Here is a 15,729-nt window from a genome sequence, read left to right as displayed (position 1 = left end):
CAGCCTGACGTTGCCATGTTCGACTTCACCTGCATGTACGCCTCCGAGAACGCCGCCATGGTCCGCCAGCGCCACGGACACCAGCTGCTCATCACGCTAGTGGGAGACAGTCTGCTGGAGGTGAGACAGGCTGTTTGATGTGAGACAGTCTGCTGGAGGTGAGACAGGCTGTTTGATGTGAGACAGGCTGCTTGATGTGAGACAGTCTGCTGGAGGTGAGACAGGCTGTTTGATGTGAGACAGTCTGCAGGAGGTGAGACAGGCTGCTTGATGTGAGACAGGCTGTTTGATGTGAGACAGGCTGCAGGTGGTGAGACAGGCTGCAGGAGGTGAGACAGGCTGCTGGAGGTGAGACAGGCTGTTTGATGTGAGACAGACTGCAGGAGGTGAGACAGGTTGCTTTATGTGAGACGTCTGCTGGAGGTGAGACAGGCTGTTTGATGTGAGACAGGCTGCAGGAGGTGAGACAGGTTGCAGGAGGTGAGACAGGCTGTTTGATGTGAGACAGTCTGCAGGAGGTGAGACAGGCTGCTCTATGTGAGACGGTCTGCTGGAGGTGAGACAGGCTGTTTGATGTGAGACAGGCTGCAGGAGGTGAGACAGGCTGCAGGAGGTGAGATAGTTGTGGGTGAGACAGGTGTTTAGTGGACAGACAGACTGTTAGGGGTGATTATGATATCTTCTGACTGTCTGTCTCTCTCCCTCTGCCTGTCTGTCTGCAGCCCTTCTGGCCCATGGGCACAGGTATAGCTCGGGGTTTTCTGTCAGCGTTGGATTCGGCCTGGATGATCAGGAGTTGGTCTCAGGGCGGAGCTGCAGTGGACGTGTTGGCAGACAGGTGAGTACACCTGCAGAAAGTCCATTAATTCACAACAATGAGCACCTGAAGTACTTTCATTGTTCACCGTTTCATTAAATGCTCTACGGATCAGCCTGTATCTTCAATTAGTAACCATAGCAACAGGGACAATGTCATTAGTGCATTAGTGGAATAATGTCCTTCAAGGTGTCCATCATCACCACTATGTCTGTCTGCCTGCCTGCCTGCCTGCCTGCCTGTCTGTCTGTCTGTCTGCCTGCCTGTCTGTCTGTCTGTCTGTCTGTCTGTCTGCCTGCCTGCCTGTCTATCTGTCTGTCTGTCTGTCTGTCTGCCTGCCTGCCTGCCTGTCTATCTATCTGCCTGCCTGCCTGCCTGTCTGTCTGTCTGAATGTCTGTCTGCCTGCCTGCCTGTCTGTCTGTCAACCTGTCTGTCTGTCTGTCTGTCTGTGTTTCAGAGAGACCGTTTACCGTCTCCTCCCCCAGACGACTCCTGAGAACATGCAGAAGAACTTTAGTTTTTTCACAGTCGATCCATCAACACGATACCTGAACATCAACACACACCTCATCACACCTGCTCAGGTACAGACACACACATACACACACACACACACACACACACACACACACACACACACACAAACACGCAATATAATTGTTTTTCTTTCAGGTGAGACACCTGGTGGACACGGGCGAGGACACACTGCAAACAACACACAGTGATGTCATCCACCGATCCTCACCTGGACTCATCAGACAGAGTGAGCTCACTTTACCTTCCTGTGTTTCATCGTCTCTTCCATCCTCTCTTGTGATTGGTCTGATGTCTCGTCCCCTCTTGTGATTGGTCTGATGTCTCGTCCTCTCTTGTGATTGGTCTGATGTCTCGTCCTCTCTTGTGATTGGTCTGATGTTTCGTCCTCTGTCACAGATTCTGTCTCTCAGTCCAATAATTTGCTGACTTGGTGCCAGGAGCAGACTCGTGGTTACCATGGCGTTGCCGTCAGTGACCTGACTACTTCCTGGAAGAGCGGCCTTGCTCTTTGCGCTCTGATTCATCGATACAGACCTGATCTCATGTAAAACTCCTGACTCGTGCTGTCTCTCCTGAGTCGTCCTGTTTCTCCTAACTCGTCCTGTCTCTCCTAACTCGTCCTGTCTCTCCTAACTCGTCCTGAGTCGTCCCGTCTCTCCTAATTCGTCCCGTCTCTCCTAACTCGTCCTGAGTCGTCCCGTCTCTCCTAACTCGTCCTGTCTCTCCTAACTCGTCCCGTCTCTCCTAACTCGTCCTGAGTCGTCCCGTCTCTCCTAACTCGTCCTGTCTCTCCTAACTCGTCCCGTCTCTCCTAACTCGTCCTAACTCGTCCTGTCTCTCCTAACTCGTCCTGTCTCTCCTGACCCGTCCTGACTCGTGCTGTCTCTCCTAACTCATCCTAACTCGTCCTGTCTCTCCTGACTCGTCCTGTCTCTCCTAACTCATCCTAACTCGTCCTGTCTCTCCTAACTCGTCCTAACTCGTCCTGAGTCGTCCTGTCTCTCCTAACTCGTCCTGTCTCTCCTAACTCGTCCCAACTCGTCCTGTCTCTCCTAACTCTTCCTAACTCGTCCTGAGTCGTCCTGTCTCTCCTAACTCGTCCTGTCTCTCCTAACTCGTCCTGTCTCTCCTAACTCGTCCTGTCTCTCCTGACTCGTCCTGTCTCTCCTAACTCGTCCCAACTCGTCCTGTCTCTCCTAACTCTTCCTAACTCGTCCTGAGTCGTCCTGTCTCTCCTAACTCGTCCTGTCTCTCCTAACTCATCCTGTCTCTCCTAACTTGTCCTAACTCGTCCTGTCTCTCCTAACTCGTCCTGAGTCGTCCTGTCTCTCCTAACTCGTCCTGTCTCTCCTAACTTGTCCTAACTCGTCCTGTCTCTCCTGACTCGTCCTGACTCGTCCTGTCTCTCCTAACTCGTCCTGTCTCTCCTAACTCGTCCTGAGTTGCCCTGTCTCTCCTAACTCGTCCTGTTTCTCCTAACTCGTCCCGTCTCTCCTGAGTCGTCCTGTCTCTCCTAACTCGTCCTAACTCGTCCTGTCTCTCCTGACTCGTCCTGTCTCTCCTAACTCGTCCTGTCTCTCCTAACTCGTCCTGTCTCTCCTGACTCGTCCTGTCTCTCCTAACTCATCCTAACTCGTCCTGTCTCTCCTGACTCGTCCTGTCTCTCCTAACTCATCCTAACTCGTCCTGTCTCTCCTGACTCGTCCTGTCTCTCCTAACTCGTCCTGTCTCTCCTAACTCGTCCTGTCTCTCCTGACTCGTCCTGTCTCTCCTAACTCATCCTAACTCGTCCTGTCTCTCCTGACTCGTCCTGTCTCTCCTAACTCGTCCTGTCTCTCCTGACTCGTCCTGTCTCTCCTAACTCGTCCTGTCTCTCCTGACTCGTCCTGTCTCTCCTAACTCGTCCTGTCTCTCCTGACTCGTCCTGTCTCTCCTAACTCATCCTAACTCGTCCTGTCTCTCCTGACTCGTCCTGTCTCTCCTAACTCGTCCTGTCTCTCCTGACTCGTCCTGTCTCTCCTAACTCGTCCTGTCTCTCCTGACTCGTCCTGTCTCTCCTAACTCATCCTAACTCGTCCTGTCTCTCCTGACTCGTCCTGTCTCTCCTAACTCGTCCTGTCTCTCCTCAGTGACTTCAACTCTTTGGACGAGTCACTGGTGGAGGAGAACACTCGTCTGGGCTTTGACGTGGCAGAGCGAGAATTTGGTATTCCTCCTCTGATGACGGTGGAGGAGATGTCTTCACTCGGAGAGCCGGACTCTCTCTCCATGGTCATGTACCTGATTCAGTTCTACCAGCTGCTCAAAGACACAGCGCCTCCTGTTGGTGAGACTCCAGATGTAGATCCTTGTGTGTTCAGATTTGAACTTTAACCAGAGTTTAGATGAAAAGTCCCAGAAGCAGTTCACAGAGATCATGAATGGATGAAAATGTGTGTCATGGTTTCAGGTGGTCTGAGTCAGATTCCTGACCTGAAATCAGCCCTCATCACTCCGGCCTCGCTGCTCAGCAGACTGGGACTCAGCCCGTCCAGGAAGAGAAACCCGAAGGTTCCTACAGCACTCCTGAATATTATATATATCTACATATCTTCATCGTTGTGTCTTTATCCAGATGTCTGTCTATTCTGAACACATGTCTTCATCTCTCCAGGACCACAAAGAGGATCGCGGTAAACGGAGGAGGACGAGTCGAGAGCAGCTGGAGGTCGGTTTCTTGAAGCATAACAAGAAAAAACTCTTTAAAAAGAATCATATCAAAAATTAAAATATTAGTATCAGGACTATCCTCTTCTTAAATTAAAAGGATGTACAGGCAGTCGTCTCTTCAGTCATTGCTTTCCTGTTTAAATAAAGTTTTTGTTTTTCAAGGCATTAGAACTGTATGGTGATGAAGACAGCCTGGTGCATGATGTGGGCGGGGCCAGTCAGTCCAAAGTACGCCTGATGGCCAATCAGCTGCAAGCAAAAATTGAAGAAAGCTCGACTTCCTGCAGGACTTCTTCTTCTTCTGCTGCTGCAGCAATACGTCGACAGGTGAGATCAGAGACATCTCACACACACACACACACACACACACACACACACACACACACACACACACACACACACACACACACACACACACACACACACACACAACACAAATTCATTTACTTTATTAATTAGTTAATAAATACTGGAGTGTGACTCCATGTGTCAACCAGCAGGAGGAGCTGGTTTCCAGCCTCCCATCCCGTCCTGAGTCTCCAGACTGTCCCCCTGACGCAGCTCCGATTCAAACGTTGTCATGGAGACCGGTAACCAATAGTAGGCAGTAGAGACTAGAAGGGACTAATAGAGGCTAGTAGAGAGTAGTAAGGTCAATAGAGTCAGATAAAAAAAGTTGTAGTTTTTAGTTGGCATACAATAAAGTAATAAAAGTTGTTTAAGTTGTGCTGTTTGTCTCCATGGAAACACCAGAGGAAACGGACTCTTCAACAGGAACAGTTGAGTTTTCGATTCAAAGAGAAGATCAGGTCTCAGTCTGTCCTCGACAACCAGGAGCAGGTAGAGAGCTGCAATTTACCAGAGTTGGAGTCGTCCTTGTTTCCTAGAGTTGCAGTTGTCCTTGTTTCCTAGAGTTGCAGTTGTCCTTGTTTCCTAGAGTTGCAGTTGTCCTTGTTTCCTAGAGTTGCAGTTGTCCTTGTTTCCTAGAGTTGCAGTTGTCCTTCTAGAAGTTTCTCATTACTGGTTTATAGAGATACATCTACCTGCACAATATTTTGTAAGAACAAAACATTATTTTTTTCTTGACCTACCTTCCTGCCTGTCTGTCTGTCTGCCTGTCTACCTGCCTGTCTGCCTGTCTGTCTGTCTGTCTGTCTGTCTGCCTGTAGTGTCTGCAGATGTACACTGGGGGAGTGAGCTCATTGGCTGAGCAGATAACCAATCGAATTCAAGGTCAGGAGGATGTGAGCTCGGTAAGAATCTAATATGCTCCACAGTACCTGTCTGTCTCTCAGTACCTGTCTGTCTGATCAGTGCCTGTCTGTCTGATCAGTGCCTGTCTGTCTCTCAGTACCTGTCTGTCTCAGTACCTGTCTGTCTGATCAGTACCTGTCTGATCAGTACCTGTCTGTCTGATCAGTACCTGTCTGTCTCAGTACCTGTCTGTCTGATCAGTACCTGCTGTCTGATCAGTGCCTGTCTGTCTCTCAGTACCTGTCTGTCTGATCAGTACCCATCTGTGTCTCAGTACCTGTCTGTCTCTCAGTACCAGTCTGTCTGATCAGTGCCTGTCTGTCTGATCAGTGCCTGTCTGTCTCTCAGTACCTGTCTGTGTCTCAGTACCTGTCTGTGTCTCAGTACCAGTCTGTCTGATCAGTGCCTGTCTGTCTCTCAGTACCTGTCTGTGTCTCAGTACATGTCTGTCTCTCAGTACCAGTCTGTCTGATCAGTGCCTGTCTGTCTGATCAGTGCCTGTCTGTCTCTCAGTACCTGTCTGTGTCTCAGTACATGTCTGTCTCTCAGTACCAGTCTGTCTGATCGGTACCAGTCTGTCTGATCAGTGCCTGTCTGTCTGATCAGTACCAGTCTGTCTCTTAGTGCCTGTCTGTCTGATCAGTGCCTGTCTGTCTCTCAGTACCAGTCTGTCTGATCAGTGCCTGTCTGTCTGATCAGTGCCTGTCTGTCTCTCAGTACCTGTCTGTCTCTCAGTCCTCAGGTCACTGTTTCTTCTGTAAGGACCGGGTCTATCTGATGGAGCGTCTCAGTGCGGAGGGTTTGTTTTTCCATCGCAGCTGTTTCCAGTGCTACACCTGCAGCTCCTCCCTCAGACTGTCTGCCTACACCTTCGACCGGAGCACAGGTAAACGCTCCCGCTTCATCATCATCATCACCTGCATCATGGTTAGCGGTTAGCGGTTGCCGTGGTAACCTCTGGGTTAAATCCGGTTTTCAGAAGGTGGTTTAGTCATTGATTATAAAGCGATAAGAGCGTCAGTCACACACAGCGCAGCACTGAACGGTTTGTTCTTCTGGAACACAGAGTAACGGACGTGTGGCGAGCTCTGTTTATTGATTCCGTTGGCGATCATCTGACCGCCGCTGTCTTAAGTTTCTTTATGCGTGAACAGCCTGTCTTTAAGAGAAGATCTTTGAACAGCCTGAGGATGAACTCATGACTGCTGAGTGTGTTCATACGATCACAACATAAAGACGCTCTGTCACACTCGTATATATGACCTATATACGTGTGTGTGTGTGTGTGTGTGTGTGTGTGTGTGTGTGTGTGTGTGTGTGTGTGTGTGTGTGTGTGTGTGTGTGTGTGTGTGTGTGTGTGTGTGTGTGTGTGTGTGTGTGTGTGTGTGTGTGTGTGTGTGTGTGTGTATAACTCTCAGTGGGTCTATCTGAAGGAGCATCTCAGTGCCTGTCTGTCTCTCAGTCCTCATGTCACTGTTTCCTCTGTAAGCATTGGGTCTATCTGATGGTGTTGTGCTCTGCCTCTGGTCACTTCCTGTCAGCACCTCTGGTCACTTCCTGTCAGCACCTCTGGTCACTTCCTGTCAGCACCTGTGAGGCACCGGTATGAGTCCGGTTAGTTTAATGTGAAAATCTGCAGGAAGTCTTGTTTGTTTCAAGTTACCAGGATGAAAAATGAGACTTCATGAAGCGACGATGACGAACAGAAAATCATCTCTGAGTGAAGTTTTAACGGAGACGATATGACATCGTACCACAGACACACAACACTCAAGACATTAGGCTCCGCCCCCACAGGTAGTTTACAGAGTTCATAGAGAGGGCGGAGAGAGCTGGATCATCATCAATCATCGGCCATCAGACAGATTTCACACTGATCACCACATGATGCTGTGTGTGTGTGTGTGTGTGTTCAGTGTGTGTGTGTGTGTGTGTGTGTGTGTGTGTGTGTGTGTGTGTGTGTGTGTGTGTGTGTGTGTGTGTGTGTGTGTGTGTGTGTGTGTGTGTGTGTGTGTGTGTGTGTGTGTGTGTGTGTGTGTGTGTGTGTGTGTGTGTGTGTGTGTTCAGTGTGTGTGTGTGTGTGTGTGTGTGTGTGTTCAGACCTCACAGAGCTGGTATTGTGTGTTTGAACTTCACTTAAGAGTTCTCCTGTGTGTCAGTCGAAGCCTCTGAGCGTCCAGTGGTCACATGACATCTGAGTTGTGAGAGCGATGCGTTCGAGTGTGTCTTATGAAAAGTTCATTCAGAGTCTCGTGTGACTGTGAAGACGACGGAGCGGAGACTCGTCCTCGAACACGTTTTAACAGGTTGTTTTTACAGTGTCAGTGTGTTGATGGTGTGTTGATGGTGTGTTGATGGTGTGTTGATGGTGTGTTGATGGTGTGTTGATGGTGTGTTGATCGTGTGTTGATGGTGTGTTGATCGTGTGTGTGTCTGTTGTAATATTTGAATTATTCATATTAATTAATATCATGATGTTTATGTGTCTCAGGGAGGTTTTACTGCGTGCAGCACTCTGACTCTGATCCGACTGTGAGGAGGAGGAGGACTGACAGATCGGCTTCACTGCAAACCTCCACTGTAAGAAAAAACTTAAAGAATTCAATTTATGAATTAAAGATCATCTGTTCAGATTAAATAACTTTCATTAAGTCTGCACTCGAACTGCAATAACAGATAAATATATAAAAACAGAAAATTTCCTGAATTTGAATAATTAAAAATAATAAAAAAGAATTTGATCCAATCATTGTGTCCACAGGTGTCTCTAAGCTCCGCCCCCTCCCTCTCCTCTGCAGACTCTCTGGTCTCTGCCGGTCGTCGTCGCTCCTCAGGTGAGCTCTGTTCACCTGTTGCGGTTTCTTTGCCCTCTTTTATTTTTTTTCTCTGCACTGAGCACGCTCCTTAAACGGCGTCACTGTTGGGCTTTAGTGTGTGTGTGTTTCTGCGTGTGTCTGTGTGTGTGTGCGGCTGCGTTGGCGTGCCTGCAGTGGTTTCTGTGAAGACGGCCACGCCCGAGAGGATCGAGCTGGAAAACTACCGTCGCAGCTCGACTAAGGAGGCGGGGCTTCTGGAGGAGGAGGGGGAGGAGCCGGAGGAGGTTTCTGAAGAGATGCTGAACCGCTTTAATCTGGACCTGGACCAGGAGGAGAACCACAAGTCCAGGTAGGAGTCAGTCTGAGAGGAGGGTCAACAGAGCTGAAGGAGAGGCTGCTGTCCCAAATATGGCGACTCAAATCAGAAAATTCATATTTAAAGAGAAACATAATTATTTACATGTGACCTCCGTTCATCTGTCAGTGTTTAAAAGTTTCTCTGGGTTTCAGTTCGGAGTCAGAGATGGAGGTTGAGGAGGAAGAAGAAGAGGTTGGAGCATCAAGGATGGAAACTCTACAGCTACACCTGGGTCATGAGGAGGAGGAGGAGGAGGAGGAGGAGGAGGAGGAGGAGGCGGAGCCAGAGGAAGAGGATGGAGACGGCGAGATGGAGTCCAGTGATGGTGAGATTTTTTTATTTATTTTTTAATCAGGTCTGATGTTTGAAGCCTCAGCGTTGTGTTGTGTAGTGTTGTTGTGTACTGTTGTGTTATTGTGTTGTGTTGTTGTGTAATGTGGTGCCGTGTCGCCCCCTGCTGGTAGAGGGGGAGTACAGCCCCTGGGCCATGGAGCGACGGTCAGGTGTGTGGCTCCTGATGGAGGAGGACACAGCAGGTAGAATCCAAACCGAACTCCATTAATGAAAACATCAATTACAGACTAAACTCATAAACATTAACATGAAGCTGCTGTATGTGTGAATACACTACTCAGGTGCATTATGGGAAATGTAGTTTGTAATAACATAAGTAAATGTAGTCCCAAATTAAACACTAACTAAACTTTAATTTTTAATTTGAGAATTTGTCTTATCTGTATTTATTGATTTTTTTTGTCTTTGTCACATGTTCATGTGTTTATTTGTTTATTTGTTTATTTGTTTAGTTATTTATATTTATTATCGTAGTCCTCTCATGATTTTTAAACCCCGCCTTCTTTTCTCCTCTCGTCTCCTCAGAAGCTGGAGGTGACATCACTCCCTCAGACACACCTGTGGAGCCCGACTCCACCTCGAGCCCTCTGCCCTGTGTCGACCCCTCCCCGACTCCCTCTAAGCCCCGCCCCCACGTCTTCACGCCCTCCACCGCCTCCTTCGTATCCGAGCCTGACTCCACCCACAATGACAGCGACACTGCTCCGCCCACATGGACCACGCCTGAGTTTGTCATGGAAACAGCATGTCAGAAACAAGCCTCCTGGCTCCCAGATAAAGGGCGGGGCTCATTTGATGACATCAGCCCTGAAATGCCTCCAATTAAGCCCCTCCTCCTGAAGGACAAATGGGAGGAGCCAGAAGAGGAGGAGTTTGAGCAAAAGGAGGAGGAGGGGGAATCTGACGGAAGAAGGAGGAGACACAGAGGAGCCCACACCCTCCCCCCTCGCCTCCACCCTCCCCCTCTGGCTGGGGGAGGGGCTTTCCTCCTTCAGCTGAAGGGACTTAGAGAGGCTCCGCCCTCTGGGCTCTTTGATGTGGAAGGAGGCGGGGCCAGATCTCTGTGGAGGGCAGTTTTCCCTGGAAACAGGAAGGAGAAGAGGAAGAAGAAGAAGAAGATGGGCGGGAGCTTACCTGCAGAGAGGACGAAGAAGGACGAGACCAACAAGAGGAGAGTGAAAGGTGAGGATTTAAAAAACAATCACATGTACCTCAGAGTGATGATGTCATAACTTTACTTCCTGTGTGTTCAGGTGTGAGAGGATGCCTGACGGAGGAGGAGTCATCTGACCTGCTGCACACACGAAACAACGTAAGACACACACACACATCTCAGCTGTGACATCATCAGAATGACATCATCAATGCACACACTCTTTTTTTTGAGCATTTTATCCAGTTTTGTGTGTGTGTGTGTGTGTGTGTGTGTGTGTTTTTGTGTGTTTGTGTTTGGTGTGTGTGTGTGTGTGTGTGTGATGCTAATGTCAAGGGGGATGCTAATGCTAAGCTAGCTAAAACGGTCAGTTCAGTTTCTTCAGGACGTGAAGCTTCTGTCTGAGTCTGTTTGAGGGTCCTGACTACTTCCTGCAGTTAACTGCTGAAGGGATCGGTCTAATACCTGGTGTGAAGTCATTAACTGTCCTGTTGTGATGTTTGAAGCTGCAGAAGGAGCTGTTAGACCTCGCAGCTAAAATTCAAAGAGCCAGTCTGAACGAGGGGGACGATGAAGACAAGGAGGTACCACCAGCTGTGCTGCGTTCAGGGCACCTTTTGCTCTGTAGGAAATCTGTGTTTGGGTTAGTTTGTGGATGTAGCTAAAAGAGTTCTGGATGTTAGACGAATAGAACCCGACTCCCTGTTGTCTGATTTTTTTTAGCCGACTCAGCGAGGAGACAAAAAGAACGACTTGGACCCGACTGCTGGGAGATTTAATGTTTCAGATTCAGAATTTTTACAGAAGACAAGAAACACAAGGACAACATCACCATAAAACATAAACCAAAACAAATTTAAAAAATCAGACAACACAGCAAAATATAAAACCAAATAAAAACAGCGCAATAAAATCAGTCAAGAGCCCGTACCAGAATGGAAATTCAAGTTATTAAATGTGTTAAACTCCAAATACATTCAAACACAAGTCATGAGTATTAAAGTCAATGAAACAAAAACCTCTTCATTTTAACATCAGCACCCTGAGACTTCAACCACTTTGTTCTGGTTTAACTTGACTTGGATTGGAACCCAAGAACTCCTGATTTGACTTGTTCTGTCTTAAGATGTGTTTGTAGACTTGGACGGACTTGGTGGGAGTAGTGGAGGCTGTGGTCATCCAAGCGGGCGGCCCAGGTTCGATTCCAACCTGTGGCTCCTTTCCCGCATGTGAATCCCCACTCTCTTTCTCTCTCTCTCTCTCCCTGATTTCCATCTCTATCCACTGTCCTATCTCTCCAATAAAGTCACAAAAAGCCCAAAAATAAATCTTAAAAAAAAAAAAAAAAAACATTGAGACGCGTCCCAACAACCAGAGGATGAGACTCGACCTGCTCTGACTGTCTGACTCTAGACTGACTAGAGACTCGACTTTGTGTTTGAGACTTCCTGTTTGACTCTGTGTCTCCTGTGTCTCTCAGCCTGCGTACGTCCCTCACGCTCTGGCTTTCAAACGAGCGTACGCCATCAAGGTACACACATCATGTGACAACGGGACTCTGCTTCCTGTAGTTTTAACACGGGATGTTCCTAGTCCACTTGTTGCCCACATCCCTAGTCCTAACATCCGGGGGTCCAGACTGTGGTAGACTGACTCTCTCTCTTTGATGTTTGTGTTTCAGAGACGCTCTCAGAGAGGCTCCGCCCCCCTCCAGGACTCCGACGGACGGTCCTCGTGTCCCACCGAGGTGGTCGGCATTCTGGTGGAGGCCAAGGAGCCGTCGAGTCTGAGCGTGAAGGAGACCATGTTCCAGAGGGGACAGGAGGAGGAGGACGAAGACCTGGACGCCAAAATCACCCGGCGGGTCCAGAGAGCTGCGAGACGGACGGCCAAACAGGAAGAGCTGAAGAGACTCCACAAAGCCCAGGTGAGTACACCTGATCCACCTGATCCACCTGATCCACCTGACCCACCTGACCCACCTGACCCACCTGATCCACCTGACCCACCTGACCCACCTGACCCACCTGATCCACCTGATCCACCTGATCCACCTGACCCACCTGACCCACCTGACCCACCTGACCCACCTGATCCACCTGAGGACAGATCAGGTTCAGGTTCAGGTCTAGTAGAGTTTGGACTGAAAGGAAAGGTCAATGTTAAAAGGTGTCCACAAGGGGTCTCTCTTTCACTGATAATCTGCTTCTGGGAAAAGGTGTTGGACTCGTCTCTTAACCCTAAATTGTGTATTCTTAATATCTCTGCTGATGATTTTCTACTTTCTAGTAATGTCAAATATCTACTCAATGTTTGTTTCCTGGAGGCCAAACGATGCACCGCTCGCTCATGGAAGAAACAAAACAACCTGTGGAGTCTCTCAGTGGTTTAAAGGAATGACTCTCTTTCTTGCTGTTTCTCAAAAAACAAACTTGACAAGTTTTGGAAAGTATGAACTATTTTTTACAACTTCCTGGAAGGTAATGACAAAATACAGAATGAGGTTTGGACTGATGAACAGATCTGACTGTCAGTAGGGCTGCTATGTTTTTGTTTTTATTATTATTATTATTATTTATTTTTTTTTTTCCTATTCTTTTATTTCCTCTTTTTTAGTTTTCGTATTGTGTGTACTGTTTTGCTATACGCTGTTTATGCTTTACTAGAAAAGACAATAAAGAGATGGTTTAAAAAAAAAAAAAAGGACAAACAGAAGATAGCAGCGTGCAACATTTCCAACAGCCAGCTGCATTCCAAACAGTCACAGCACAATAAAAAGTTAAAAGAACATATCTAAACATACAGGCCATAAGAAGGTAAGACACGTGTACAACGTAAATGGACTTAAACTTACATAGTGCTTTTCTAGTCTTCTGACTACTCAAAGCGCTTTTACACCGCAGGTCACACCCACACATTCACACACTGATGGTAGTGATCGCTATCCATCAGAAGTAACTAATCCCATTCATACACCACCACCAAGGCAGCGGGAGCAACTTGGGGTTGAGTGTCTTGCCCAAGGACACGTTGCCCAGCTGGGGATTGAACCCTTGACCTTCCGGTTGAGAGGTGACGACTCTACCAACTGACCCACAGCCACCCCCAATGTATCCTCTTTACATACACTCACAACAGCAGCACAGCACAGAGATGTGTGGCATACACATGCAGAGGGAGAGACGGTAACGAGCCAGCAGATAGAGGTTTTGGGAAAAGTTAGTGCACTGAGAAACAGTTTCAACTGTCCATGATAGAGTCCTTGAAAGCTGATTTAGGGATGAGAGTGTCCAGTTTGAGAGTTTTTTGTAAGTTGTTCCAGTCGATGTCTGCAGCAGCCCTCAATGATGTTTGACCAATAACTGTATTTGTTTTTGGATTTTTTAGGAGAATGTGGTGGGCAGAGCGGGTGTTGTAGGTAGCAGTTGTAGTTTGCACCAGGTGACACAGGTAGGGGGCAGATATATAAGAATCAACCAGTGCATTTTACGACGGGTGTGTAAGGATGGTCAGTTGACAGAGGAATATAGGGTGCAGTGGTGAGTGTTGAAAGAGGCATTGGTGATAAACCGGATGGCGGAGTGATAGAGAACGTCAAGTTTATGGAGTGAGGCTTTGCATGCTGATCTATATATTACGTCACCGTAGTCTAACATTGGGAGTTTTGTCATTTGGACCAGAGTTAGTTTGGCAGAGGGAGTGAGGGTGGAGCGCATTCTGTACAGGAAAACAAGTTTGGATTTTGACCTCTGACTCTCTGTGTGTGTGTGTGTGTGTGTGTGTGTGTGTGTGTGTGTGTGTGTGTGTGTGTGTGTGTGTGTGTGTGTGTGTGTGTGTGTGTGTGTGTGTGTGTGTGTGTGTGTGTGTGTGTGTGTGTGTGTGTGTGTGTGTGTGTGTGTGTGTGTGTGTGTGTGTGTGTGTGTGTGTGTGTGTGTGTGTGTGTGTGTGTGTGTGTGTGTGTGTGTCAGATGATCCAGAGGCAGCTGCAGCAGGTGGAGGAGAAGCAGAGACAGCTGGAGGAGAGAGGAGTGATAGTGGAGAAAGCTCTGAGAGGAGAAGCAGGTAAACAACATTCACAAAATACAAACAATACAAAAACATTCTGCAGAAAAAAATCTTGATGTATTTCTGTCAGATTATTGGGAAGATGACAACAGCCCAGACATCGAGCTTCACCTGGAAGGTGAGTTCACCTGCTGACTTCACTGTTCTGTTCTAAAATACAGAATCCTGTCCCACATGATCTTAACTGTACTATGATGTCATCTACACACACAGTCACTAACCTGTGCCATGTGGTGTGTGTAGCTCGCTCAGCAGTGTGTCTCTGTCCCTGCAGGTCTGGGTAAACTGGATAACACGGTTCTGATGAAGACCTGGTTCCAGCTGGTGCAGCAGAAAAACTCTCTGATTAGATACGAGTCTGAACTCGTCATACTGTGAGTATTTTAGATTCAGGGTCAGGTCTCTGAGCTGGTCTGGGTCTCAAGAGAGGTTTCAGCTCTCAGGTGGTGTGCGTGTGTGTGCGTGTGCGTGTGTGTGTTTCAGGGCTCGGGAGCTGGAGCTGGAAGACCGCCAGAGTCGACTGCAGCAGGAGCTCAGAGAGAGGATGGCCGTGGAGGGTAAGACCTCTGATCGATAACGCTGTCAACATCCATAGAGCTCTAAATATTCAATACAGTCAGTTTAAACTCTCCTCCCTGTACCCGTGTCTCAGACCACCTGAAGGGCGCGTGTCAGCTGGTGGAGGAGCGTCTGATCCTCGAGGAGATGTTGGAGGTGGTGGAGCAGAGAGACTCTCTGGTGTCCCTGCTGGAGGAGCAGAGACTGCAGGAGCGACAGGAAGACCGCGACCTGGAGGAGATCATGATGACGCGACCGCTTGGACTCAGCTGGACCTGAACCCGTCACAGCAACCACCAGACCTGAACCCGTCACAGCAACCACCAGACCTGAACCCGTCACAGCGACCACCAGACCTGAACCCGTCACAGCGACCACCAGACCTGAACCCGTCACAGCAACCACCAGACCTGAACCCGTCACAGCGACCACCAGACCTGAACCCGTCACAGCGACCACCAGACCTGAACCTTTTCGAGTCACAGCGACCACCGTAACATATTAAAAAAGTTTAAACCATTTAAAAAAAAACTCTCTCCACTAAATCCCGCCCCCACCAAATGATGATCCAGACATGACACCGACTGTTGTCATGGAAACGGTCTGTTCCACTCAGCTGGTGTTGTCAGACTCAAGAGGACAGAAACACTCGACAGACGATCCAATATACATCCAGAAAGTTCACAGTTAGAAAATTAATAATCCTAACTGGATCTAACCCAGTGTAACCAGTTTAATCACAGAGTTCAAGTCAAACCAATAAGTTTAAGTGTGACTAGTTAGCAGAGTAACTAGCAGTGTTATCATCTCATATTTTAACTTTATGGTCATAAAAACAGAAGTTTAATTTGTAACAGTTAGTTAGTTTTTTTACATTGTGCCAAATGTTACTGATCAGCCTTTGTTTACCTGATCAGCTGATCAACAGGTGTTGTTAAAGCTGATGCGGTCAAAGAGTCATGTGACTGATCAGCTGATTATTAATTTAAGTGCAAGATAAACAGCCTTTAAACTAAAATCTGACTTTTTAATCTTCTTTAATAAAATATTCACACCTCAAGTCTTCACCTGTGTGTTTCTGTACTGTACTCTCTCTCTCTCTCGCTC

At 48.0% G+C, this 15,729-nt stretch overlaps 1 protein-coding gene across 1 annotated transcript in view; it reads left to right on the top strand.

Annotated features, from left to right (window-relative positions):
• The window catches only part of LOC132956747 (protein-methionine sulfoxide oxidase mical3a-like), a 21,663-nt gene extending 5,981 nt beyond the window's left edge, over positions 1-15,682 (top strand). The window contains exons 8-35 of the mRNA XM_061030362.1: positions 1-120; positions 723-838; positions 1,276-1,402; positions 1,491-1,581; positions 1,752-1,899; positions 3,485-3,681; positions 3,805-3,905; positions 4,009-4,062; positions 4,227-4,391; positions 4,562-4,654; positions 4,818-4,904; positions 5,234-5,317; positions 6,054-6,204; positions 7,810-7,898; positions 8,080-8,152; positions 8,309-8,483; positions 8,645-8,817; positions 8,957-9,028; positions 9,372-10,028; positions 10,100-10,158; positions 10,506-10,583; positions 11,480-11,530; positions 11,681-11,926; positions 13,968-14,061; positions 14,135-14,182; positions 14,339-14,438; positions 14,548-14,621; positions 14,717-15,682. The exon at positions 1-120 is cut by the window's left edge and continues 138 nt beyond it. Coding sequence (XP_060886345.1) covers positions 1-120; positions 723-838; positions 1,276-1,402; positions 1,491-1,581; positions 1,752-1,899; positions 3,485-3,681; positions 3,805-3,905; positions 4,009-4,062; positions 4,227-4,391; positions 4,562-4,654; positions 4,818-4,904; positions 5,234-5,317; positions 6,054-6,204; positions 7,810-7,898; positions 8,080-8,152; positions 8,309-8,483; positions 8,645-8,817; positions 8,957-9,028; positions 9,372-10,028; positions 10,100-10,158; positions 10,506-10,583; positions 11,480-11,530; positions 11,681-11,926; positions 13,968-14,061; positions 14,135-14,182; positions 14,339-14,438; positions 14,548-14,621; positions 14,717-14,901 — 3,708 coding nt within the window. The 3' untranslated portion in view covers positions 14,902-15,682. The remainder of the gene's footprint in view (positions 121-722; positions 839-1,275; positions 1,403-1,490; positions 1,582-1,751; positions 1,900-3,484; positions 3,682-3,804; positions 3,906-4,008; positions 4,063-4,226; positions 4,392-4,561; positions 4,655-4,817; positions 4,905-5,233; positions 5,318-6,053; positions 6,205-7,809; positions 7,899-8,079; positions 8,153-8,308; positions 8,484-8,644; positions 8,818-8,956; positions 9,029-9,371; positions 10,029-10,099; positions 10,159-10,505; positions 10,584-11,479; positions 11,531-11,680; positions 11,927-13,967; positions 14,062-14,134; positions 14,183-14,338; positions 14,439-14,547; positions 14,622-14,716) is intronic.
• The last annotated feature ends 47 nt before the right edge of the window (positions 15,683-15,729 follow it).

This window comes from Labrus mixtus, chromosome 22 (genome assembly GCF_963584025.1).
Source record: "Labrus mixtus chromosome 22, fLabMix1.1, whole genome shotgun sequence".
NCBI classification, from domain to species: Eukaryota; Metazoa; Chordata; class Actinopteri; order Labriformes; family Labridae; genus Labrus; species Labrus mixtus.
Note: the sequence above shows the minus strand (reverse complement) of the source record. Positions and strands in the feature narration are given on the sequence as shown.